The 26,298-nt window shown below is 42.4% G+C and overlaps 5 protein-coding genes across 5 annotated transcripts; 4 read left to right on the forward strand and 1 right to left on the reverse strand.

Moving 5' to 3' along the window:
- Positions 1 to 788: 788 nt before the first annotated feature.
- On the forward strand, positions 789 to 6,331 carry LOC121309502 (hepatocyte cell adhesion molecule-like). Its single transcript, XM_041242462.1, has 6 exons — positions 789 to 823; positions 1,245 to 1,353; positions 2,136 to 2,480; positions 2,857 to 3,141; positions 4,104 to 4,220; positions 5,064 to 6,331. Exons 2-6 carry the CDS (start codon positions 1,293 to 1,295, stop codon positions 5,123 to 5,125), a joined length of 870 nt encoding a protein of 289 aa, XP_041098396.1. The 5' UTR covers positions 789 to 823; positions 1,245 to 1,292; the 3' UTR covers positions 5,126 to 6,331.
- Positions 6,332 to 7,585: 1,254 nt separating this feature from the next.
- zpr1 (ZPR1 zinc finger) lies at positions 7,586 to 13,689 on the forward strand. The gene is made up of 14 exons (XM_041242463.1): positions 7,586 to 7,840; positions 8,540 to 8,701; positions 9,170 to 9,260; positions 9,589 to 9,659; positions 10,078 to 10,164; positions 10,256 to 10,378; positions 10,930 to 11,007; positions 11,324 to 11,390; positions 11,525 to 11,595; positions 11,753 to 11,842; positions 12,223 to 12,333; positions 12,461 to 12,550; positions 12,661 to 12,726; positions 13,157 to 13,689. The coding sequence occupies exons 1-14, from the start codon at positions 7,712 to 7,714 to the stop codon at positions 13,289 to 13,291; spliced, it is 1,371 nt and encodes a 456-aa protein (XP_041098397.1). The 5' UTR covers positions 7,586 to 7,711; the 3' UTR covers positions 13,292 to 13,689.
- A 608-nt stretch (positions 13,690 to 14,297) lies between these two features.
- LOC121309505 (histone H2A) lies at positions 14,298 to 15,060 on the reverse strand. Its single transcript, XM_041242465.1, has one exon. The coding sequence runs from the start codon at positions 14,945 to 14,947 to the stop codon at positions 14,561 to 14,563; it is 387 nt and encodes a 128-aa protein (XP_041098399.1). The 5' UTR covers positions 14,948 to 15,060; the 3' UTR covers positions 14,298 to 14,560.
- A 101-nt stretch (positions 15,061 to 15,161) lies between these two features.
- LOC121309506 (histone H2B 3) lies at positions 15,162 to 15,904 on the forward strand. The gene has a single exon (XM_041242466.1). The coding sequence runs from the start codon at positions 15,271 to 15,273 to the stop codon at positions 15,649 to 15,651; it is 381 nt and encodes a 126-aa protein (XP_041098400.1). The 5' UTR covers positions 15,162 to 15,270; the 3' UTR covers positions 15,652 to 15,904.
- A 3,275-nt stretch (positions 15,905 to 19,179) lies between these two features.
- On the forward strand, positions 19,180 to 25,925 carry si:ch73-261i21.5 (zona pellucida-like domain-containing protein 1). Its single transcript, XM_041242464.1, has 11 exons — positions 19,180 to 19,341; positions 20,801 to 20,904; positions 21,348 to 21,574; positions 22,197 to 22,381; positions 22,762 to 22,834; positions 22,982 to 23,079; positions 23,727 to 23,807; positions 24,450 to 24,621; positions 24,816 to 24,927; positions 25,208 to 25,234; positions 25,672 to 25,925. Exons 1-11 carry the CDS (start codon positions 19,316 to 19,318, stop codon positions 25,806 to 25,808), a joined length of 1,242 nt encoding a protein of 413 aa, XP_041098398.1. The 5' UTR covers positions 19,180 to 19,315; the 3' UTR covers positions 25,809 to 25,925.
- Positions 25,926 to 26,298: the final 373 nt, after the last annotated feature.

Genomic DNA, 26,298 nt, shown 5'->3' on the forward strand with positions numbered 1-26,298 from the left:
TTGTTCATTGTCATTGGTAACATTGCAACACATTTAAAGTCTATTGAAATCGCTTTCAGTTTACAGTAGGGTCCATTGTCTGAACGGTCTCAGTGGTGAGGCCTGGGTATGTTGACACAGCCCAGTTTGAGTTCACCAATGGGAGCCGTGATGGTGATGGAGGGAGAACAGAGGAAAGTAAATGAGACCCCTTTGAGCTCAGCCCCTTATCAATAATGATAAACAGTTTACAGAACTGTGTGTGAAACAGGTAGAGAAGGGTATAATCAAACACCATGTCAAGATTGCTTGATGCATTGGGACGTGTGTAGGGCTGGGAACCAAACACAATACTTGAATGCTTTTGTGATCAAATACTAATTCTTCTGGTTGGAGGATTCGGCAATTAAACCACAAGGAAACAACAGGTGTCAATTAAAAAGAGGAAAAGTGTCTTGCCAAAAGTGACAATCTTATGAAATCCCTCGCTCACTAAATCATAACCATCTTGTACAGATTTGATTGTATTTTTTTCAGTCATACATGTATAAATCTAAACCTGCCACCCACTCTCATATACCTCCAGTGATGCTTATTACATCATTGGAACAGTATGATAACCAATGTTACAACTTTTTAATTTTTTTTTTTTTTTTTTTTTTTACTGTTTTTTGCAGTAAAACTGCATTTTTTATGGGAAAATACTTTTAACAAATGTATAATATATATATATATATATATATATATATATATATATATATATATATATATATATATATATATATTCTTTCTGGCTCTTTTGCAGACCATATTGAATGTTATCCTGTCAATCACTGCTCTCCAGGTATCTGTGCTATAACCAGGAAATTCTGGGTCGAAAAAGCCTTGTGAGCAAAAAACTAAAAAAAACAAAAAAAAACCCTGAATCCACTGAATCAATGGAGTAACACATTGGAGCAGATCCTGCAGCAAATGTATGGCATAAAGCGTCTAAAGCAAGGAAAGCCGGATTACAGTGCCTTCTGCAGTCCAGGGCTAGCGACCTGCCTGTTTGGATAGTTGCAATAAAGTAATAAAATACACTGGCTAAACTTCTACTCCCGGATCTAGGCTGGCTGTGTAAAGAATCAGCCTTACTGTAGCTATTTCATGTACGTTGTCTCTCTTAGTTATTGCTGGATTGGTTTGTGGAAATGCATTATACATTTGTGTTAAAGTACCAGGAGAAACAGCAGTAAAACCTTGTTTTTTGTTCGACTTGTTAGGTGAGTTTGTCTTCCTGCTTGATAAGCAGCCAATGCAGATTTACACAAATGTGTCGCTATTCCTACAAACACTGGCACTACATCTTCATCTTCATCACCATCGTTCCAGGTAAGACTGCATTATAGAAGCACATTGACTGCTACTGGCTGCTTTTAACAGGTCTGAAGGCACTATGAAAACACAGGTGCTGTTAGGCAGGATACTCTAAATCTAAACCTGCCACCCACTCAGGCAGGACAGTACAGTGTATCTCTATCTCTTGATAGGCTACATCTTGTACCTGCAACTACAATAGAACTGCTTGAAATATGTTTTTTTTTTTTTTGTAGAAAAGGAAATGAATGTGTTCTGCTCAGTGTAATTCAACCTAGTCACATATTATTTGTTTTGCCTTGAAAGCTTTGGTGTGGGTGTTTGTTTTTGTTATTTATTTATTTATTTATTTATTGCTTGTTAGACCGGCTGTGGTATGAAACTTCATTCATATTAAACTCCAGGTTGTGATAAAATCGCTTTTCAAACATTTGTCTCTTGATCCTTGTTTCTTAATAGTTCTTAAACGGGGTTGCTTGAAAACCTTGATCTTGTGACTCTGGTGTTACAGGTTATTTTAGTTCCCGTAAAATAGAATAATATACAGCGTCTTTATTTACTCTAAAAGTGAAACTGAGACTCACAGAAGCTGATTATCAGGCTGTTCTTAAAGAGGCCATTAGTATAGTTATTTGATTGAAAATCTACTTTTTGTTACCAAAATGCTGTCTTCTTCTTCTTCTTCTTCTTCTTCTTCTTCTTCTTCTTCTTCTTCTTCTTCTTCTTCTTCTTCTTCTTCTTCTTTTCTTCTTCTTCTTCTTATTCTTATTATTATTATTATTCTTCTTCTTCTCCAGTATCCACTGGCCCTTTGGAGGTCAAAGTTGAACATGCAACGCTGTATGGAGCAGTAGGAGAATCTGTCCTTCTCTCTGTGAATTACAGTCTGTCCAATGACGCAAAGCTACTAGATATAACGTGGAAGCTGAAGCAAGGGCAGAGTACCAGGAAAGTGTACGATTTCCCAAACAAAGCATTATCTTCACCCTTCTTCACTAACTACGAGAAGAGGGCAGAACACTTCAGTAATGGCTCCATACTGCTGAAAAAGCTGACATTCTCCGATGAAGGGCTCTATGTAATCACCATCACTACAAACGACGGCTTAGAGGAGAACACGGAGATCCAGCTCTATATCGAAGGTTAGCATCCTGACAGGACGAGGAGAACAGGAGTCCAGACCATTGCGCTTTACAACTGGCTCTATAGGAATGATCTGATTGTCACTGGGGAACACAGTATTCTTGGTATCCTCTGTGTGGGATGCATGGCCTTCTTTATCACAAGTTAGTGAGCGTATCTTAATCTCAGGTTATTATATCGAAGTTCTGACTGTCTGTCTGCATTACTGTATAAGAGCATCAGAATCTGGGGGATAAGCAGACACCCAGCCACTCAGTCTGTCTCTGGCTGGATGTCACGCCGAGATTCGATTGCGATCAAACTTAATATGAGCTTAAACTGCAATGCACAGTTATGCTCCAGAATAATTGGCTCTGTTTCTCTTTCCATCCGCAGCTCCTGTCACTATGCCCTCTATTACACAATCTCCTCGAAGCGCAAGTCGTGGAGAACGCGTATCCCTGCTCTGTAATGCATCTCGAGCAACAAATATGAAGATGCGTTGGCTGGAGTTTAATTCTTCCTCTCCGGCGAATTCTGCCTTGGATGAGAACGTCACGCTCCTGACGTTAGCGGTGACACATGAAGACTGTAGGACATACACCTGTGTGGTGGAGAACAACGTGAGCAGGAAGCAGCTCAGTCACGCTCTGAATGGATCAGAGGAGCTGTGTGGCTCAGGTGAGTTTTGCTTTTATTTTTACTTACAGATCTGGTTTTGTAATCTAGTTCTAATACAGTGTGCTAGAGCTACAAAGAGACACATCGATTAGCATTCTTATAGAGCCATGCAAAATAAAACATAGCAAAAAACAAGCTCACTTGTCAGCTGCACTGCATTGAGGTTCTACTCGTTAACCACTATGTGGTCCAGTGGTTAAAGAAACTGGCTTGTAACCAGGAGGTCAAATCCCAGCTCAGCCACTGACTCATTGTGTGACCCCAAGCAAGTCGCTTAACCTTCTTGTGCTCCATCTTTCAGGTGAGACGTTGTTGTAAGTGACTCTGCAGTGGAAGCATAGCTCACACACCCTAGTCTGGTATCTTGTAAAGCACTTTGTGATGGTGGTCCACGAAGAAAGGTGCTATATAAAAAAAAAAGATTATTATTATATATTATTATTATTATTATTATTATTATTATTATTATTATTATTATTATTATTATTATTATTATTATTATTAAATGTATTGCCTTTTTAACCATTTCATGCATGAATTTTTTTTTTTGAAAAAATGGCATCCTCATATGAGGCTATCATGCATTTGCGTCTTCCATGTGTCCCCATGTGAAGTTTTTTTGGTATCCGTCCCCATATGAGGTTGCCACCAATGGTAACCATGTCATGCAATAGCAACATCGTTTTTCTGCATTTTGACCACCTATGCTTCCACCAAACACCACAGAATGCCCTTGCAGTCTTTTCAAACTAAAAACCTTACATGGCCAGCAGTATACAAAGCAGAGAAGAGTGAAGCGAAACACGGTCAAACGTATGGAGAAGCATGGTTAAAAAGCATGGTAACCGAGAGTAAATACATTGCATAGGCATGGAGAGCAAGGAAACGCACCAAACTAGGGCTGAGAGAAGCTCAGGATTGAAGAGAGTAGCCGTTGACATTTTCTTTTATTTCTGTTTTAGCAGTTTTAGCTGATCAAACTTCTTTGTGGATCCAGATTTTTATACCAGTTGCATTGTGCATCTGCATCATCATCTTCATCATCATCATGTGGTGGTATTACAAAACGAAGAGAGAAGGTAAGCTAACAGAGCAGCCGCTACCCTTTATTGGCGTCTCCATTTCTATACATTTCCTTGAAGTCTTTTTGGAAGGTACAAAACTACAGAATAGCTGAGTTCTCTGTGATGTCCTTTTGATATAAAAAAACGCTTTCATTTAGCTATTGAAGAGTCCCTGATCTGGGGATCACAGAATCAGTCACAGAATATAAAAAGGCGAATCAGACTTGTGCCATTGCACATGGTGATATTTATAACTATAGCTTTGGATGAACAGTAAATGATTCATAATGTTAGCAGCATGTTAACTGAAGCAGCCAGGACATTTGTTTCAAAAAGTGGGACTTATCAAGTTCTTGTTTAACAAACTGATGGTATAGTTTAGGATCAGCAGCTAGAACACAATGTTTGATATGAATGAATTCATCAGAGCAAAAGTTTGGAAATGGCTTTTTGACTCTTGACCAATGACAATTTAAAGGAATGTTTTGAACAGGAAATCTGATTTGAAACCTAGTCTGCTCATAGGTAATCTGGAACACACACACACACACACACACACACACACACACACACACACACACACACACACACACACACACACACACACACACACACACACACACACACACACACACACACACACACACTCATACCCATTGACAGTAGAGATCTGGTTAGATGAGATACAAATTGGAGCCTGATTTTAGGTTACACTTCCTTAAACTGCATTGCAATCCAAACCAGTTTTATTGTAGTTGCTTAAGTTTAGGGCACATGACATGACAAAGGTATCAGCCTTGTAATTATTATTGGTAACATTTGTAATTAATTAATTAATTGATTTATTTATTTTTACAGGTAAAAAGAAAGGAATCGATGAAGCAGAATTACAGGAAATAAATCCCAACCACTCAAAATGAGAATAAACGTTTCCGCAGCGATATCTGATGGAATGGGTATTCAAACTTGTACCTGCGTGGATGTGATCAAACCCAGTACAACAGAGGCGCGCTTAGCATGAAGTGCCTCCAGTCACTCTGTATTTACATAGAGGCTGCTTTACTTACACACCATTACAATGCTGTTATGCAGGGTTACAATGCACTTAATGTGTACAACTTTTTGCACTATGTTAAGAACACAATTGTATCAGAACGGGTTAGCGTGCAAAAAGATGTACATTGCAAATCTGCTTAATAACACTGTAGTGCTGTGCAGGTGCACATGCATTTTAACTTCTATGTAGATACACAGTAATTAGAGACAATGCAAAGTGTTACCTAAAACAGTCCAACCTGCCACATCAGTACACACTGTCGTGTAAATGGACTAGCGCTCACGTGACCCAGTAACCTGGTACGGTAATGTTTTCATGCGTTTCGCATCATTGAAAACGCTGCTTCTCCCTGGTTCCGTCATAGCTACTTTAATTGAAGGTGCCGGGTGTGCAGACACATGTGTTATAAGCCATTGTGCAGAACAGACTTGGCTGTGAATTTCTACCCATTACATCCTTGAAGGAACTGCAGGTGGTATCATAGGGATTGGTGACTCGTCCTCCAATTTATATGCATGGAATCAGAGTTGCTGTCCCTAGCGGTCCTATACCCCTTTATAATGTAATGGTAGGCGCTTTGATTTGTATCTGTAACGCTGGATTATAGGGGATACCCATTTCCACGTAATTGCAAATGACTTACTGTGTTCAAGCTGGAAACTTTCACAGGCACCAGAGGAAATTGCTCGTTCATTACAAAAGATATTCATAGCCTGCTGTCTAAATTGCTATGTGTTTCAGTATAAATGAACGACACTTGTCACTTGTCACTTGCCACAGCACTGTTGTGAAAGAGTGGCTTTGTTGTGTTCCCTCAGCTGAAGCCACTCTGTACTGCATGCATTTCTTGCAAGGGAATGAAAGGGTAAAGTGTGTGTGTGTGTGTGTGTGTGTGTGTGTGTGTGTGTGTGTGTGTGTGTGTGTGTGTGTGTGTGTGTGTGTGTGTGTGTGTGTGTGTGTATCCCTGCATTTTTGTACATTTAAACAACTGTACCGTTTTGAAGGCAGCACACACTAAAACATTGTTTATACATAAACAATTTGACATGTGATGATGTCATAAAGCAAATGGCACCCGATCCTTGGCTTTCTTTGAGAATAACGTTTGGTATTATTATTATTATTATTATTATTATTATTATTATTATTATTATTATTATTATTAACCGTGTGTAAATGGGGTACATCATTTTAACTACGGAAATGTCTACTATATAAAAAATATATTATTCATAATGAAATCTAATAGCAAGTATCGAATTAAGCTTTGAGTCTAGGGTTGACCCCAGTTTAACAAGAAGTGCAAGTCCACAGGAACGTTCATGGGAAGGAAATGAAAACACTTTCACAAGAAAGAACCCAGCAAGATACAAATGGCTTTAATATCATTAGAGTTTTGTTCTTCAATTCAGAAAACGGGTCCTTACACTTGCTTTTAAACGGGGCCCAAATATCAATGGGTCTAAGATGGGCATTTTAAATTTGATAATGTTAGTCCCAGCCACGTCCCGCATATAGACAGTTCAAATGGAAAACAAAACACATTCAAAGGTAAATCACACTACCGTGTATTTAGGTTGTCCAACTGGCAAGACACGCTATTAACACGTCCTTATAGTCCATGGGAATTTCCCTGGGGGTAAGTTATACAATGAACCGCATATATATGACTGAATGTGGAAGAATGCGCATGTAAAACACAAATCAATGCTTTGACACAAGCACAAAAACTTCCCCGGGACTGGCCTCTAATTTCCCCAGGATGTGCTGAAATTTCGAAGGGATCTGAAAGCTCTAATCCCATGCAGGGGTGTGATTGGTTGGTTTGCTTACACCCTGCCCCTTTTCTAAGTCTGAAGAGAAGGTAGGTCGGACTTTGAGGGTTTGCTCATTCTGAAGAAATGGGAACTGGCCACAATGTGGTAGCTTGTATACAGCCTGTAGCAACACCTGTGATAAGACCCCGAATGAGGCAGAGTGCACAGCCGGTACAAGTCTGCATGCACGTCTCTCTTAAAGACAAATTAAGCCAATCAAGCACTGGTCTGGTCGGCTCGCTGCTGGGGTTTAAACTGGTCCTGATGAGTGCAGAGTCCTCTTGCTTGTTGCATGTAATGTTAACAAGCGCACCGCATTGAGAACATACAGACTGTGCTCCTTTGAAATCAATAGTGTTGCAAACGCGGGATTGGAGGTAAACATTGTCTCCCCCTGCTGGTTAAAAATGAGCGAGTTTGTTGGAAGCACGGGGCGTGGATTGCGTGGGTAGGGGGCGTGGCTGTCGCGTCTGATTCCGGGTTCCTGCAAAGGAAGAAGCACGTGTTCCGCTGCTCAGAGAGAGCAGAAAGAGAATCGTCTGGAAGGAAGTTGGTGCTCTTGGGTTCTGCTGAAATCCAGCCTCCGTGAATCACAGACGTGCTTTAGGCAAAGTCATTTCCAACGTTTAACCATGTCGGTTATCGGAGAGGAAGAGGTCCGCGGATCGGGTTCGAAAGCGATTTTTAAGGAGATCAGTGCTGACGATGAAGATCAACGACCTACTGTTATAGAGAGCCTCTGTATGAGCTGCTTTCAGAATGTAAGAAGAGGCGTTTTAGACAGCATAGGGTCTCTGTAACAACAAAAACGGGACACCTGAACAGAAGGGCCGTTGTGAACAATTTAAACTCGAGAAATCCTTTAGTCTAGTAGGTAACATTGATAATGTTATAAAGGACTGACAGCCACTTCACGTTGTGCGTCTATTTGCATTAATGTAGTAGATTTAACTTGTGCTTAATTCACGGGATAGTGGTGGTGTTTTACTAATCTTCTGTACATGGATGTTGAATCTTAATAGAGTCTTAATAGTGTCTTGGGAAGGCTTGTAAAAATCCTGCGGCACCTTCCTGAAAACCAGGACGAAACACTGGGACAGGTGGCAATTCATAATGTAAACCGCTATATGAAACACGAACAACATTTCATTTCATACGCAAGTCTGCTGTAAAAAAATAAAATAAAAATAAAATAAACTAATTAACCACCGCTTTAAATTTAAATTTCTTTAGTAAGCTTTTAAACATAGTATTATTTTATAATCGCGAACTACCCAGAAGCTATATAAACCGTATGGTATAGGACGATGCCAATCCCAAATAGACTTTTCCTAGGATGTTTCTCAGATGCAGTTTACTAGTGATCTGTAAAGAATTTCCATTTCGCATGCATTTAACGCTGCTGTTCAACAGACCCATTAAGTGACTAATTCCTTCTTCCCCTGTTGCCCGTGTTCCAGGGGACCACTCGCCTCCTGCTGACTAAGATCCCCTTCTTCAAGGAGGTCATCATCAGCTCCTTCACCTGTGACAGCTGCGGTGGGTCCAACACAGAGATCCAGTCAGCAGGGAAGATCCAGGAGAAGGGAGTTATCTACACCCTGGCCGTCAAGACCAAGCAGGTACGCTGGCCTTTATATGCTGATCGTATCGCCTTATCATATCGCCTGCAGTCACTGAGTGCACAGTTCTACCATGTTGAGTTTCCCATTGGTGTGTCAGTTTTGTAATGCATAGGTGTGTCGTGCCATCCCCCCAAAGTGGCAGGGCAACTCAAACCCTGTAGAGTTCACACAACTGTGTTCAATTAAAAAAAAATGTACCAAAGGTGATGTACCTGGGATGAGAACAAGACTGCCATTGCATTGCAGTGAGATCCATTCCTGGTTTTACTGTGAGTTCAGCAAGACACACCGGAGCGTGTTACCTCTACCCCATGGCTGATCAAGCACATACTAACACCTGAAACTACTGTGCAGTAGGAGTGTTATTTCCATCCCTTCACACACACACACACACACACACACACACACACACACCAGCATATCGCCTGTGTTCACTCAGCTCTTGTTGTTCTTGGAATTGGGCAGGATATGAACCGAGAGGTTATAAAATCAGACAGCGCCACAACCAGAATCCCAGAGCTGGACTTCGAAATTCCACCCTTCACGCAAAAAGGATGTGAGTAGTGATGCCATTTTTTAAATTGCTGTTTAGTTTTAATTACTTGTGCATGGCCAGTTTCTTCAGTTTGCAACACAGACATGCGTGGTGTACCCCAGCTTGTCATGCAGTCCTTGTTGGTACGCTTGCTGTTGTATTGGACTGAGATTTCACCCATATAGTGTACAACAGGGATGCACAGAACCGGTTCTTGTTCAACCTGTACCCTAAATCACTTAACTGAACCAGTGTGACCTCCGAAAGGTCTCAATTATTGAATGATACCTGTAACTGCTTGCTTGTGTCTTCCTGACAGCCACTGACACTGTATTCTATTTTCTGGCAGCTCTGTCCACTGTCGAGGGGCTGATTGACAGAGCGGTGTCTGGACTGGAGCAGGACCAGGCTCTCAGGAAGGTCAAAATAAAGATTTGCCAGTCCCTGATATATAATATTGTGATGGGGAAATGTATAGAAATAATGCAAACAGACCTGCTCTGAATACAACTCCAGGGATGGAAATAGGACCCCTATTGCATAGCAGTTTCGCCCATTCCAGGTTTTACTACGAGCTTGATTAGCCACAGTGAACAGGTAACAAGCTCAGGGTGTTCTTTGTAAAACCAGGAATAGCTCGGACTGCTATGCAGTGGGAGTCTCATTCCCATCCCTGAGTTGAGATGTTGGCTAGGCCAGCACATGATATGTGGGCAAGGCAGGATATGTGAAGGAAAATCTCAGTCTTAATTGTGTTAATAAAATTGCAGTAATATAGTGTAAATCCAGCAGATTCAAGCATTTCTGTTTTTTTAATGTAACTTTTTCCTGCATCTAGGCGACAGCCCCTGAAGTTGCTGCAAAGATCGAGGAGTTCATTGAGAAATTGATCAAGCTGAAAGATGTGGAGACTCCGTTCACGCTGGTGAGTTAATCTGATGGAAACCCACCCCAAAAAAAGAGTGACTATAGAGATGAGTGGGGCTGGCATTAAAGACACTGCTTTCTCTGTGCAGATCATTGACGACTCTTCTGGGAACAGCTTTGTTGAGAACCCCTTCGCTCCTCAGAAAGACGAGGCACTGACAGTCACTCACTACAAGAGAACCACACAGCACGACGTCCAGCTGGGCTTGAAGGTGGGTCAGCGCGGCTTATTCTGTCCTGCTCCTTCGGTGACCGGTTCATTCAGTTTGAACTGTCAATCGGGGAGGGGGTGTCCAATCACGGTCCTGGAGGACCGTTCCACTCCAGGTTTAACCAGTAACGTGATATAATTAATCACTTCAGGGTCTGGATGGAGGTTTAATGGGTTCAGTTGAACACCTGTAGAACAGGGTTGGAACGAAAACCAGGACTGGAATAGCCTTCCATGACTGTGATTGGCCACCCCTGCTCTAAATGAATACAGATGAAGGATCCCCAAAATTAATGGAGCGGGCTAAACTTCAGAGCCAAGAACCCAACAAGAAAAGTGTCCAGAGCAGACTGATTATCCAAAAGTCTATTAATCACTACCTGGACCAGATGAACCTGGTCCACACACACACACACACACACACACACATATTTTTTTAAAATTTGAATGGTCATTGGCCTTTTTCATTTACAAACCAGTGAAGAAGTGTGTCTAATTGAATTCACGTTGGGTATGTTTTCACTGGTATTGTCTGTGTGTGTTTTGTAAAAGGCCGATGATGAAGAGGAGGAGGAGGAGGAGCAGGTGGAAGAGAAGCCCGGGAGCACCATTGAAGACATGAGAAATGAAGTGAGTGTCTTTCCTGCGCAGTGGAGTTGCAGTTCGCTGTCTCATAAGAAATTGTGTGTATTCCAGTATACGGCTTGTTGCTGCTCGGCAGCGTTGCGTACACCTTTCGGACAGGTAACCCATACCTGACCATGGCGCTGTCTTTGGATCACATTGTGTTTTGTCTTCCGAACGTAAATGTAGAGTCTAAGAAGAGAACAATTTTTAATAAAGTTACTGCACCTTTTAATGCAGCTGCAAAACGCTTCTATATCAATTTGCATTAGTTACCTAAAGCAGCTCAGTGTCTTGAGGATCTCCCCCCTCTCCTCTCCAGGTACTGCAGTTTAACACCAACTGTCCAGAATGCAACGCTCCCGCTTCTACCAACATGAAACTTGTGCGTATCCTTTTAGACGAAGGTCCAGGTGTGTGCTGCTCTGCACTGCTGCCTGCATGCAGGGAGTGCCGAAAGATGAGAAGCCAGTTGCAGGGGGTGTTCTCTGGAAAAGCCTTCTTCCTTAACAGATTGCATCAGAAATCCCTCATTTCAAGGAGGTCATCATTATGGCAACCAACTGTGACTCCTGTGGACACCGGACCAATGAGGTTAGACCCAGTGGAGCTGGGTAGATGGTTATGTCATGTGTTAATAACTGTTATATAACAAGTGAGAATCTGTGTGTGTGTGTGTGATTAATGGGTTGATTTTTGTATTGCACTTATATTGCTAGTTCTCCACCCAACCTAGATTTGTTTGTTCCAGGTGAAATCTGGAGGAGCCACTGAGAAGCAGGGGACCAAGATAACCCTGCACATCACTGACCCTTCAGACATGACCAGAGATCTCCTGAAGGTAACCCGTCTGCCTGAAGCTTTTTATAACTTGAAACGAGTTACGAACAAGAGCAGGCCGTTCCCGCCCATCAACGCTTTTCTGGTTCCTAGAAGCTAATTGATCTCAAAACTTGGTCTTCAAGGATCCCAGTTGATTTAGCGTCAACAGCATGGCTTGGTAACCCATTCCACCCGCTCATCACTGTGTAAAAGAAGTGTCTTTCTTAAGGTGCTTTCTGTCCTGCGCATCAAGCATGTTTTAGGACCACAATCCCTAGTTAGGAGGTTTGTAGTGTGAATTATGTGCGGTTGTCAGAGTTATTCTGCACTGCCCTGTTCAAGGTGGATGTTGTGATGGTGTTTTTGGTTTCCCTTGTCTTGTTTACCCACCTGGTCCAGTCGGAGACGTGCAGTATTCTCATCCCAGAGCTGGAGTTTGAGTTGGGGATGGCAGCAGTGGGAGGCAAGTTCACCACTCTGGAGGGGCTGCTCAAAGACATCAAACACCTGGTAGGTATATCGCTTCCATTGGCACTTAAAACAAGCATGGGCACGATTGCGTGTACCTCTTTCAGTGCGATATTGGACAAGAGTCGCTGATCGAATTTGTTTGTTTTTTTTTGTTTTTTTTTCTAAGATTGTTTCCAAAAACCCGTTCACCCTGGGAGACAGCTCCAACCCAGACCTGGCTGGAAAACTACAGCTCTTTGGCAAAAAGATCGACCAGGTGAGCCCTGTTTAATACTGGAGAGAGTGCAGCAAGCTGTCCTGCAAATACATTGAAAAATCTCTTCCATTACCTGGTGTCTCTGAACTAAACCTGTTGTCTGTTTCCAGATCATTGCCCTAGAGCTGGATGCACACATTGTCCTGGATGACCCAGCGGGGAGCAGCTACCTTCAGGTAATGAATGATCTTGGGGTGCCCAGTGAAGTACATGCCACCCTGTACCCAGGAGGACCCCTGCCAGTGTTACTGTTCCATGGCATCATTCTAGAGCAAGCTGGTTCCATTATTGGGGTTTAGAGTGTTGTGCTGGGAATCTGGACCAGATTGCTGGAGTCTTGGTGGCTCCAGCTTGATTTGTGGTTTGCTGACTGGGGTACACTGTCTGGCAACACTCATGTAATACGTGATTAGGGATTTCCTCCTTTTAATTTCCAATATGGATTTGCAACTTTGAGAATTTATAGATGGTTTGCAAAGATGTTGGTCCTATACACAGTTCATTCAAACATTTTAAACTGAGAGCAAAAGATTGTGATTAAACACATAGATCCGTTACTGCTGCATGTGTATAAAATGGAGGTTTTGTTTTCTTTTTGTTCTGTAGAATGTGTATGCCCCCGATCCAGACCCAGAGATGAAGATCGAACATTACGAGCGCACCTTTGAACAGAACGAGGATCTGGGTCTGAACGATATGAAAACAGAGGGGTACCTCGATGGGCAGAGTGCTGACCGATAGCAACTTGCTGTTGTGTGAACAATGGAAAAGCGTCATTTTTGACTTAAAAAAAAGTTTTAGAAAGATGTTTGGAAAGAAAATGGTTGTGTGTTTATTTAAAGGCAACCATGTCAAGTCTTTGTTAATCTGGTACAATACCAGCATGCTGTCCCCCCTCTAATGTTTTGAGTTTGTTTTGCCCCATTGTGGATGTACTATTCAGTACGGGGGTGAGGAGGAGAGCCAGGCCCACAGGAACTTTCAGCACTTCTTTCTATAAACTGGTGAAAGTGAGCAGAGTGGCTGATTAGGGGATGCAGTACTGAAATGGGGAATTCTTGGGTAATATAGTTGAGTGATTTAAAGAACTGTTGGTACAAATACCAATAAAAGTGGATTTGCTTGGCAATGCTACAGCAGGAACTGGCACAGTTAATGTGTTTGAGTCCTTCACAGCCTTGTGCCACTCATCCTTTATAGTTGTATGTGTTGTTTAGTAAAACAAATTATTTGAGCCTATATAGAGCACAATATTGTGGCTACTGCAGAACACATAGCCCAAAGGAATGTGGAGAATTCCCAGTATTTATTTGTGCTATTTAAATTACACTCAAGATAACTTGTAATTAAGTAATTCAGATTATTTTAAGTAATTTGATTATAATTATTGTACTAATGACCTTTTTTCCCCCTCCTTGAGAAGTAAAGAAACTGAACAGTCATTTTATTTTCAAAATAAGTTATGTAAAAAAATATATATATATAATAAAAAATTGTCAATATTGTATTAAATATTTCAGTGCTGCAGTAAACTTCAGAAATATGCATGTCTGGCTGGTGTGACAGGAAAAGGACAGAATGAAACAGCACTCAGGTGTGTAAACGTGCGTGCTGTTTATTCCTTGTGACAGTTTGGAACTGATTCCAACGCTATTGACCGGCCAAAGGGGTGGGCTGGTGCAAAGCATTGATGTATCAGAAGAATGCGGGCTTGACGCCTGTTATCGATACACACACGACATGAAAATAGAATGCTTCATATTTATTCTGCGTGCACCATTTTTTTTTAAACGCTATACATCATTTTTAAAACATTGCATTTTTTTCAGCGTCTTCAGTACAAAAAAAAAAAAAAAAAAAAAAAAACTCTTACTGCTGCAGTAGGTAGAATAACAAAATAAAAACATACAACGAGACATATTGAGGTGGTATACATGGAATGCATTCCTATCCAGGCGGCCCTTAAAAGAGCCTTTGTTTTGCTCTTGTTCCTCGGTGCGTCAGGCTGGTTTACTTGCTCTTGGCTGGCTTCTCGGTCTTCTTGGGCAGCAGCACGGCCTGGATGTTGGGCAGCACTCCTCCCTGAGCGATGGTGACTCCTCCTAGCAGCTTGTTGAGCTCCTCGTCGTTGCGGACAGCGAGCTGCAGGTGACGGGGGATGATCCTGGTTTTCTTGTTGTCCCGGGCGGCGTTGCCAGCCAGCTCCAGGATTTCGGCGGTCAGGTATTCGAGCACAGCGGCCAGATAGACCGGGGCTCCAGCGCCGACGCGCTCGGAGTAATTCCCTTTCCTCAGCAGCCTGTGGACACGCCCGACAGGGAACTGCAGTCCGGCTCTGGAGCTGCGAGACTTGGCTTTAGCACGGGCTTTACCGCCGGTCTTTCCTCGTCCAGACATACTGCGTGCGCGTATTTATCGGTTTTGCAATTACAAATAATATGCTTATTTTCCTTCTACGTTTGCTTTCCTGTGAAACAGAGACTCTGTCTTTGCTTACTTCCACCCTCGGAAGGATTCCTATGGATTAAAATGTATAGCAGCGAAACAACCAATTAAAAACGTGATGCGTATCAGCAAATCAAAACGAGCAAACACAAATCTAATTTGCATTCAACGTCGATAAATACAAAGGGCGAAGGGCGTAGCGGTCCCGCATTGCGCGACAGCAAAACAAAAAATATTCACAGCGGAGAGTGATCAGCCGACCGAGTATCAGGAATATGCCCGAACTAGCGAAGTCTGCGCCCGCACCGAAAAAGGGATCCAAAAAGGCAGCCACGAAAACCCAGAAGAAAGGGGATAAGAGACGCAGGAAGACCAGGAAGGAGAGTTACGCCATTTACGTGTACAAAGTGCTGAAGCAGGTCCACCCCGACACCGGCATCTCTTCCAAGGCGATGGGCATCATGAACTCTTTCGTGAACGATATTTTTGAGCGCATAGCTGGCGAGGCGTCCCGCCTGGCTCACTACAACAAGCGCTCCACCGTCACCTCCCGGGAGATCCAGACCGCCGTGCGCCTCCTGCTGCCCGGAGAGCTGGCCAAGCACGCCGTGTCCGAGGGCACCAAAGCCGTCACCAAGTACACCAGCTCCAAGTGAAACGGGGAACCGCCGACGAACTGTATAAACTTAAAAACAGCCGCTTCTACTGGCTCACATTGCTTCATATCAAGGGGAAAATTCATACACTACATACGTTCTGTTTTGCTCGCTCAAGAAACATGTTATACAGCTGTTGTAGCGAAATGAATGGCCTCAAAGGTAAATGTCAAACGTGGTTGTATCTCCAGTGTCCTTTTCTTTGAGATCAATGGTTAACTAGTTAAGGAATTAAAATCTATTTGAAATCTAACATGAAATGGCTTCCATATCCTTTTGTAGTTTCTTTGATTACATTATGTATACAACATATCTTAATTGTTCATAGTTTCTTTTTTAAAAATTGTATCCCAATCCTAAAAATGTTGGTGATGCAGATCTTTTGGCCACAGCTGTACAATAGTTCACACGGGGAAGGTATTTATGTAATGCTAGTAAGGGTCGCTAGATGGCGGTAGAATAGTAGACTTGGGTTCCTGGATAAGCCATACAGCGTGGAAACATGGTCCAACTAAAATAAATACGGTTCATTTAAAAAATATACAGACTACAAATCTGTTTCCAAGTTAGATGAAGATACATTTTGTCGCAAAAAAAACCCACAATGAAAGTTTCAGAACCACGGCTAGCGCAGTCACATTTTCAACAGCTTTCCTGCAGCAGTAGGGTGATTTCGTGCCTATTCAGCACTGCTGGTGTACCCCTGTGGTATGTCTGTTCACAATCTTCAAACGTTTCCACAAAACATTACGTTCTTCAGCCCTTCCCCACGCTTAACAGACATCTCAAACATGACGCAAAACGACATTTTACAAAAATGTGCTCACAGTGAGATATATAGTATTTGCACCCTTTTTCTCTCAATGTGGTTGAAGTAATAGGTGTACAGTACGTTCATGATTAATAAATACACAGTGGCCTGCTCTGCTGTGTGTTAATGCACTAGGCTTTTGGGTTTAAGACCTCAGTTCTTTCCTTTACTTCCTTGAGATAAAGCAGAGCCCACTTGTGACATTCATTCTCCCTGCTGCTGCTGTAGGTAAACAGCACAGAGCCGCCAGAGTGAGTCAAGGCTAGGGGAAGCTTGTGCATCCGTTGTAAAAGGGAAGCATAACTAAGAATTGCATGGTATAGTAAAGCATATGGCAAACCAAGGTAAACAAATTCAACCTGTCTATCATTACTTAGAGGCATTTCAGGGGCATAATGATTTGAAAATTCTGACACTTGGTTGTAGATCTAAAAGCATCACACAGGGTAGAATTGCAATTTTGTCATCTTCCATAAAAGCAATACATGAACGATTGACCCTTATAAAAGTTTAGTATGGGAAAAGCACAGCACAGTGTCATAAAGCATAGGTAAGCACTGTAAAGAATAATTAAGTATGATAATGCATATTAATAAACAGGGTAAACTATGGGAAATGCATAGGAAAAACTGCAAAAATACAGTGCAGACAGTACGGTGGTAAACTCTTATGTCGTGTAAACAAACTGGTAAGCCAACAACATCCAATTCTAAAGTAGCAGCGTGCACTGAAGTCTTATCTATTTCCTCTGCAATCATATCCTAGCGCTAACATTTGACACATCTTCTTGAAATTGGATACAGCACTTCAAAATCACAGGCTGTGTGTGGAAACTCAGCGAGTCATGTCTTCCTCAAGCTAATCCACTTTAGTCTGTGTGACGTCTCTGCGATGCTTTGTAAATTCAGCCTGTCACTAGAATCTGTTGTACTAGATTTAGTGCTGAATCGTTTAGAAGTGTTTTCATTGCACTGACGAGCACTCCAACTTTCTATTGTAGTCGCAATAAAAAAACCTCTTTAAATTTGAGCCGTAGCCCAGAACTCAATTGTCATTTTCGCAGGGGGGAAATGTTTTGAGTGGGAAATTATACATTTGTATATTACATGTCAGATATGAATTTGGATTCAGTTAAGTGTTTCATGAAAGAGAGAGAGGAGACAAAGGGCAGGAGGATCAGATGTCTTTGAAACTAGGACACTTATTTTTAACAAAGACATACAATTTGCTCTCTGTGGATTTGCCCAGGTTATATTTCAGAGAAACAATTGAGAGATGTTACTGTGGGTTTTCAGCACATTGATGGATTTTTGCTTGAGGCAAAAACAAATGAATCAGGGCTCATATATCGAGATTAGACAAGAAGGGTGATCTCTTATTCCTTCCAGGAATAATGAATACTTTCCTGATAAAAATAAATAAATAAATACCCCACCTATGTGTGCAGTTTAAGCAATCCATCGGGCACTCTACAAGATGTTGGAAGATCTCCTGTAGCATCCGGGATCATTCGTCTTGCAAAACCCTAACTGAGTTCCACTTGACCAGCTGCATTCACAAGAAAACTGCCAGATCATTCAGGCTCAAAATGAGGCTCTTTGCTGGGAACAATAATGTCACCACAAAAATGAAATCACAAAATGAACACTGTTTACAAGTGAGGGTACATCCCAAAGGATGAAATCCAAGCACTGTTAAAAACTATATTAATCCGCCTGAATGCTTCGGCTTCCAGCGTCTTCAGATTATTGATCTTCAATCTAGGTTTCTTTGTAACACATTGGTAATGCTTTAAACTAATAGCCACAAATGCAAAGAGATTCCAATCGGTATGTTGTTCAGATACATAAGAGTAACATCTAAATAACAAATGTGATATTCTTATTGTGCAATGACCCTTCTAGTCCAGTAGATAATGGAACATCACAAGAATAGCAATGAATGTAATGGGCTTCATGGCAATGCTGGACTATTCTTTTAAAGTGTAATCATTATATTTAGGTTATAAAACTTGGGTGACTAGTTCAGCGAATGAGGCTAAGGAGTCCGCTCAACTGGGAATTACCTGAGAAGCAAGTCTGAACGCTGCTAGACTTCCGATTCTCATCACATTGAAAGCACAGGGAGTTCCCTTTTTATTTTGCTGCCGAAGAGAGAGGCCTCATTTTTTAACAAAGAATTTCTGCCAAGAGCCATCGTGAAAAAAACATCATTTATTTCTATACCAAGCGTTACCTGCACTTTCCTACTTGCTTTTGAAGTTAAAAAAAAACATGAAACCTGACTCCCTCTCTCTCTCTCTCTCTCTCTCTCTCTCTCTCTCTCTCTCTCTCTCTCTCTCTCTCTCTCTCTCTCTCTCTCTCTCTCTCATATTTTGGGAAGGATTACTGTGTAAACAGCAGAGATGGGCTTGGCCTCAACAATCTACGAATCCCAACAAAACCATACAAGTCCAGCTCAACCCTAATAGGGAGGTGGAGCAATCCATTCTGCATGCACTTCCAACTAATTTTTAATACTGCCTATAGCTGTTTGGGATGTGGGCTACTGGCCACTATTACATTAGCGGCTCAAACCATTTCCTCAGCAAAATTAAGTCAACTCAGAGTGCTGTTATTCCCACTTTTGACCAGATATAAACCCAGACTCCAGAGCGGAAAGGCTAGAGTAGGGGTGTCCAATGAAAGTCCTGGAGGACCTTTCCACTCCAGCTCCCTCCCCCCTGCCCTCTTTCTCTGCCAATCAGCAGAAAGGAGGACACTCTATAAGTGGGGGCAGAATTGGGAAGACAGCAGAGAAGAGGGAATCAAGAAGTTTGCCTTACCTGTACCGCAGACCCTGAGTGATTAACAGATGAATGGGATTCAGTACAGCGACAGGTAATGCAGACATATATATATATATATATATATATATATATATATATATATATATATATATATATATATATATATATATATATATATTATAATATTATATTGAATAGTTATTATAGATACTGAGTGTCTTTCCAGTGCCTTGTCTTAGATCATTTTTATAAACAGTGTCCACACCCCTCTTAGATTATAATTATGGCACTGCTGTTATAGTCTTTAATACTAATGCATTGAACTAAGCCTTATGCAACATTCCCATAGCAAAGGCAGCATTGTGAGAACATGGTACAGCACAGGTACGCTGTCAGGAGCACAGGGCAATAGTTCAGTAGTTCTTTAATTGAAAATGTCCATTCTGTTGACTGCTTCTTGTGGTGTTCAATTTCTCTACGCAGATGCAATCCCAGCCTATAGCAAAAACCTATTAGTTGTTTGTGATTATGGTTGTCACAGTATTTGCACCTTGTCTGAACTGGATCACATTTTGGTGGTGTTTTAGTTTTTCTGTGATTTTGTCTTGTCTCCCTTCACTGTGCTTCACAATGAGTGCTGACTGCATCAGTGCCCACAAGCCTCGGTCCAATTAGCCCTCATTCTATTTAATCCCCTTCACTTTAGTTTAATTGAAGGACTAAATTAGGTGTTTTACTTCACTGTTGTTCTCTTTTTGCTTCTCTTTAAAAATAAAGATTGCAGCATAAACAAAAGCAGCGCTTAATGCACCAGCCTTCCACCTGAACTGATATAAAATCAGGCTTGTCCCCAAACGAATTTTATAAACGCTTACCACATAGCAGTGTAATACAGCACAGTGAAAGCATGGTAAAGCACAGATAAGCACTGTAAAGACCAGAGAGGCACGCTAACCCATATCAATAACCATGATAGACTAAAGTAAGAGCATAGTATTACCAGGTCTTGTAAAACTGCACAATTACCTTCAGAAAAGGGTTATCATAGATGTAGGCGTCCTTATCACAGAACTGCAATGCGAGTGGTATTGGGTACCTTTTAAACAGATTCGAGAGTCCAGTGATCTGCAGGCCAGGACATCAGGAAGGTATTCATCACACTACTGACTGGGTTGTCATTGTTCCTCTGGTAAAAAGGGAACACTTAAGCTTGCCAGTACAATAAATGTGCACTAAATCAACAAGCAAAAAAAGCAAAGATGATATTTCCTGGAGGCGGTGAGCCGGTTGGTTCTGGAATGCGGCACGGCAGGGTTGTGATGTATCTAATGTGGGCAGCTGGCCCACCTTGAGGCAAACGAGGTATCAGCAACACGATGTGGGGAAAACAACCAAGTTATGTTAACTTCTGTTAAAAACCTTCTGTTTAACATCCTCATTCAGCCTGGTTGGCTCTACCAGCTCCGTTGGGAATCATGGGGATCTCCGAATCCCACGACTAACTCCTTTGACTTCCCTCAAGCCATTGCTGTTTCTTTTCTGTTTCACAGCTGGAAGATGATGTGGGGCCTTGCATTGGCGTGTCTGTTCTCTCTCTCTCCTGCAGGGGACGCTGCGCAGGACTGTAGCACTCACTCCACCTTCAGAGAACCTGGTCAGTCTCTCCCACCCGCCTCTCTGTCTTCTTCCTGTCTACATGACTTCCCCCGATGGGAAGACCGATACACTTTCTCTTTATGACACTCACTGACTTATTGGAATCTTGCAAATGCAATGCTAATATCATATGATTATGCAAGAAAACAAATTTCAACGTCTGCAAATGAGTGCGCACAACACCAATTGCTATGCTCGTAAGTTTCCATTTATTGATTCCAATATTCAAAAGTTACACACATATAGCTGAAAACATCCTGCCACCCAACGTTCTCAAGTGTGCTCACAATATGTGTTTACCCTTCACTAACCCTTGCAAGGAAATGTGATACAGTATGATTATATGACTACATATGATACAGTACTTTTTGGTTCATAGTTATAATGGGACTAGTGCTTCCAATACTACTGCTACCTGTCTGTCTGTCTCTCTTAACCCAGCGAACTCGGACATCTCTGTGATGTGTGGCACTCAGATCCTGGAGCTGGGCATCCTGCTGTGCCCGATCTACTTCGCTGGCTATAACGAATCGCTGATGGTGCTCAACGGGCAGTTTCGCACTCTCGCGTGCCACGGGACCCCTGATTGGTCGGTGGACCCTCCCATCCTGAAATACAACTTCTCCATCAGCGAGTGGGAACTCACCACCTGCGCCCACGCTATGAGGGTATCCGTAACCGCCCTGGCTCTTCTGAGAATAAACAGCACAGCGCCGCCTGCATAGCCGGTGGTATTAATGCACCCTGAAAGGCGGGCTGCATTAAAAGCCCATCTTTCACTGCAAGCCAAGAGTATAGCTCAGAGCACTGGAGAGCCACAATCCTGCAGGATCAATGGCTAAAGATCTGGAAAAAAAAAGTTAGTGTTGATTAGAAAAGAATTGGTTCAATGAAGTAATTGGAAACAAAATCCAGAGGACCTTGCTGCTCTCCGGGACCAGGGCTGGTACCAATTAAAATACCAAAATTTGGCACAGCCAGCATAATCCCTAGTAAAGAGGTTTTACAGCAGCTGACAAACTATTTTCATACACTGTGTCAGCTGTGCAATTCCATTCACTGTGTAGGGCTCCAGTGTGGAGCTTTGAAAGGAACACGCGATATCTAGTTTTTGAAAAAACGCCTGTTCATTTTACAAAACCAGAACCAAATGACTAACTAATATAACCCCTTCCCTTGAGTGCTCTTGAGGCATTTGTTTCTCATTTTGTAACATTAAGAGAATAAGAAGAGCCAAGTTGTACTCCCTAACAGAACCTCTCCCTCTTGCTCTCCCTCCCTCGTGGACAGATTGACCAGGAGGTGGGTTCGGGGGTCTTCTCAGACTACTCCAAAATCCAGTTTGCCAACATCTCCGGGGCGATTAACTCCTTCGACCCCACTACCGGAACCATCACCTACCGGCAGGAGCTGATTTATATCTACTCCTGCCGATATCCCTTGCAGTACCTCGTCAACAACACTGAGATGAACGTGTGAGTGCGAAACGAAAGAGGAACCAAGGCTTCAAAACAACTTCCTTATCACTTTAACAGTATTCTTACACTGTAAGATCACTGCCCTGTGTCACAGTAACAGGAACCAAACTGGCTTCCCAGAGAAAATACATGGTAGCAATGGGATTCTATTTCCTGTTACACAGGAAATTAACTTATTAGCATCCCCCGAATCAAAATAAAAGCCTGTAATGCAGTGTAAAATGAAAATTGTGGGTAGGTTTCCTGTTTCTTGTGGAAGACACCTGCCAAAACGTTGTCTACTTGACTTCGTTTCCTACTGTTTTACCTTCTGAGTGAGTGTTTTGCAGTTTCCTGTTTAACTTCCAGTTGCAACTGCGCTCTCTCTGTTTACTCAGGAGCGGAGCGAGTCTGATAGTGAAAGATAGCAACGGGAGTTTCATCAGCACCCTGAGCATGCAGCTGTTTGAGGTGAGGGGAGCAGACAGGCCTGGAAAAGGGCAGTTTTGTACGCCTAAGCTTTCTGTGCTTTACCGTGCTGCCCCTATACTGTGTGTTTCCCACTGGGAAGCAATTGAGGTAAGTTTTCAGTAATTCTATATGTTTGTCATACTGCAGGACAGGAAGTACACCACCCACTTGATCATCCCCCCCACCGGTCTGCAGCTGAAGAAGAGGATCTTCGTCGAAGTGAAAGCGACAAAACTCCCGGACAGGTAATGAGACAGACAGCGCATTGCAGGAAATACTTTTTAACAGAACATGACTTTACAAGCAAACAGTCACGGCAGAGCGGCGCGAAAGGGTGCAGCGAGGAAAGTGTGGACTTCCTGTCCATGTTCGGCGATAACAGTGTGTCAGTCATCACCCAGCAGTGCTGTAGTCCTACATCTGAAGATACCAGAATGTCACTAAAATATAGATTTCCTAAATTCACATTTTATTTGTATACTGGACTCTTATAATAGGTAACGCATTTATATCATTTCTACATGTGATTGTGCAAAATGTATTTCTCCATCTTGACTGAATGCTGTGTATGTGTCTTTGTCTCAGTGTCTTTGTTTGTGTTTGGGTCCACAATCATAGACGATGCACTGTTGCTGTCATCTTCAACGTAGCTTGTAATAGAAGCTCTTTTCATTGCATCAAGAGGACTGCTGACTGAATCAGCCAGTTGTGCGGGAGATGAGAGTCATGTGACTTACCTTGCCGATGATGCAAGTTCCTCTTTAACAACACCACTGCTGCATATGGAAAATAGTTCCTGAGTGGCGTTCTGGTGCGACCACACCACGACAACCCAGTATATCTCGCAGATAAATCTGGTTTTGCAAGATGAGTAAATCCAGCGTGTTTGCAGGTTTAATGTCTTGCTGGACCGCTGCTATGTCACAGCTTCTCCATTCCCTGTCAGCAGCTTGTTCTACAACCTCTTTGTAGGGTAAGTAGAACTCTCTCTCCTCTCATTCCCTCTCCCTGCCCCTCTTCCTCTGTCTATGTCAGTCCTCTTCCCACCCTCCCTCTTATTTTTCTAATAATCTCAGGCTCACAAGCTGGCACTCCTTGTGCATTGTCATACCACATTTACACAAAAACATTCCCCCGGTAAATATTGATATCTAATCTTTGTCAAACTCTTACATCTCTCTCCCCCTCTCCCACTTCCCTTTCTCCCTCCACACCATCTCCCTCCTCTTTCTCTCCCTTCACCTCTCTCCCTTCTTTCCTCTTTCCCCTCTGTCCCGCTTTCCCTCATCACCCTGCATCTATCTAACGCAGGGGTCTCCAACCCTGGCCCTGGAGAGCCCCTATCCAGCAGGTTTTACAGGTGTCTTTACATCATCAGTGGCTAAAGATCTGGAACACCTGTTACTATTGACTAATTAAGCCAATAATTGATTCAGTTAAGTAACAGAGAGATTGGTTGAAATGAAAACCAGCAGCCACAGTAGCTCTCTAGGACCAGGGTTGGAGACCCCTGCTCTAACGTTTCTGCTCTCATTTTCTCTCTCCCTTCCCCTCACCCCTCATCTCTTTCCCCCTTTATCACGCCTCTGCTCTCGCCCTCTCTCTCTTTCCTCAGCTGTACTCGCGATGGTCAGACAGTGATCATTTCGAACGGTCAGGAACAGCTGGCTCGGTTCTCGTTCGAGACATTTCGGTTTGTGGAGCACAAGAACCTGCCCGTGTCCACCTTCTACCTGCACTGCGCCACGCGGCTGTGCGAGAAATCAGCGTGCAAAGACATCAGCCAGGTAGCAAAGCCACAGCCGAACACAGTCACACCTGAACGATCCAGCCACTCTTCCCTGTGGCCCTTCACATTGTTCAGTTCAACCATTTCTAATGCATCAAATACAAAAAAAACAGTGAAAAGGACTGTAAGACTCTCTCTCTCTCTCTCTCTCTCTCTCTCTCTCTCTCTCTCTCTCTCTCTCTAATCCCGCAGAACTGCACGCTGTCGTCTCGCAGGAGGAGAGAGATGCAGTCAGGTCAGAGTGGGACTGTGAGTGAAGCTGAGACAGTGAGCTCCGGACCAATCGTCACCAAAGTGGAAAGCGGTGAGAGCAGAGGTCTATTTAGGACCCTCTTCACAAAACTTTGAGCCATGAGTTAATTCAAGATTTTTTTTTTTTTTTTTTTTTTTAAATCTATGTTGATTATTTAAATACACTTTGATATTCAGCGGGAAATGGATGACTACATCCATGTGTACTTTTTAAGCTTTATCTTGAGAACCATGCATTGAATTGTGTGGCAGATTGTAGGAGGTGTAAGTGTGCATGTGTGTGTGTGAAAATGCCACGTTCTCCATTCTGACACCCCTTTCCTCTTCTGCAGTTGTTCCTTCTACAGAACCCTTGAAAGGTAAGACAAATGAATAATCGTTCTGAAATATCTTGGTGTGACAGCACTGGAGTCTTCAATCTATCCACACAGCATGTACTGTACAGTGCCAATGTTAGCTTCCTCGCCCAGCTACTCAACCCTACATTTAAGGGGGCCTCTCTGCAAGATTAAGCCAAGCGATACTGTCTGCTAGGAACAGATTGAAGCACCAGGATTCATTACATGTAGAATCCCAACAGCCACCCGAGTGGAATGACTTTCATTCGCTATTGACTTGCATTCGAACCAACAGCCTTAATGCCTCACTGAGACACCCACTTCCTGTAGGGCAATGCTGCAGCTGTGCTATACTTCTGTTATTCTTAGTATACAAACTGCAGAATGGCTGTGCTCGCTCAGTTCTTGAGATCTAAGCATGCTGTTTTCTGTTTGCACTCCGTTCCTACTCTTCGCAGTACCCACTTCCGGAATCACCCTGGCAGGAGTGGGCGTGGCCATCGCAGTGCTGTGCATGGCCTGTGTGTCATTACTGCTTTTCATGCTTTTCCGGAAGCGTCAATCAAGACAGAAAACAAAGCTGGGAGATGAGTGAGCGAGTTAGTGAATGGGTGCGAGACATTTAAAGCCAAAATGTGTTACGCAGATAAGCAGATGTTTGGAGAATATATTAAGCCAAGCCAAATACATAATGTTTCCAATTTTCATATATATATATATATATATATATATATATATATATATATATATATATATATATATATATATATATATGTGTGTGTGTGTGTGTGTGTGTGTGAGTGTGAGAGTGAGAGAGAGAGAGAGAGAGAGAGAGAGAGAGAGAGAGAGAGAGAGAGAGAGAGAGAGAGAGAGAGAGAACAAAGTATATCACTATCTAAATTAGGATGAGACTGGTCTTACTTCTAGGAGGGTATTTTGCTGTCCAAGTATCTATCTATCTACAATAGCAAGCTATATTTCAGTATCTCTAGCCAAGCATACAGGTGTTTGTAAAATCAAATCTTTTTTGTATGTTTTGTAACTATTAAATATATTTTAAATAAAATTTTAACTGCTCCTTTGTC

The sequence above is a fragment of the Polyodon spathula genome, unplaced genomic scaffold (assembly GCF_017654505.1).
Source record: "Polyodon spathula isolate WHYD16114869_AA unplaced genomic scaffold, ASM1765450v1 scaffolds_1298, whole genome shotgun sequence".
Classification (NCBI taxonomy): Eukaryota; Metazoa; Chordata; class Actinopteri; order Acipenseriformes; family Polyodontidae; genus Polyodon; species Polyodon spathula.

Bases quoted from the DNA above. Each gene is read 5' to 3' on its own strand.
- LOC121309506 (XM_041242466.1), top strand. From the start codon at position 15,271: ATGCCCGAACTAGCGAAGTCTGCGCCCGCACCGAAAAAGGGATCCAAA.
- LOC121309502 (XM_041242462.1), top strand. From the start codon at position 1,293: ATGTGTCGCTATTCCTACAAACACTGGCACTACATCTTCATCTTCATC. The intron at 1,354-2,135 runs GTAAGACTGCAT...CTTCTTCTCCAG, and splicing joins CTTCATCACCATCGTTCCAG to TATCCACTGGCCCTTTGGAG. The intron at 3,142-4,103 runs GTGAGTTTTGCT...TTTCTGTTTTAG, and splicing joins AGAGGAGCTGTGTGGCTCAG to CAGTTTTAGCTGATCAAACT.
- zpr1 (XM_041242463.1), top strand. From the start codon at position 7,712: ATGTCGGTTATCGGAGAGGAAGAGGTCCGCGGATCGGGTTCGAAAGCG. The intron at 7,841-8,539 runs GTAAGAAGAGGC...CCCGTGTTCCAG, and splicing joins GTATGAGCTGCTTTCAGAAT to GGGACCACTCGCCTCCTGCT. The intron at 11,843-12,222 runs GTAACCCGTCTG...CACCTGGTCCAG, and splicing joins TGACCAGAGATCTCCTGAAG to TCGGAGACGTGCAGTATTCT.
- LOC121309505 (XM_041242465.1), bottom strand. From the start codon at position 14,947: ATGTCTGGACGAGGAAAGACCGGCGGTAAAGCCCGTGCTAAAGCCAAG.
- si:ch73-261i21.5 (XM_041242464.1), top strand. From the start codon at position 19,316: ATGAATGGGATTCAGTACAGCGACAG. The intron at 23,808-24,449 runs GTAAGTAGAACT...CTCTTTCCTCAG, and splicing joins TTCTACAACCTCTTTGTAGG to CTGTACTCGCGATGGTCAGA. The intron at 24,928-25,207 runs GTGAGAGCAGAG...CCTCTTCTGCAG, and splicing joins CGTCACCAAAGTGGAAAGCG to TTGTTCCTTCTACAGAACCC.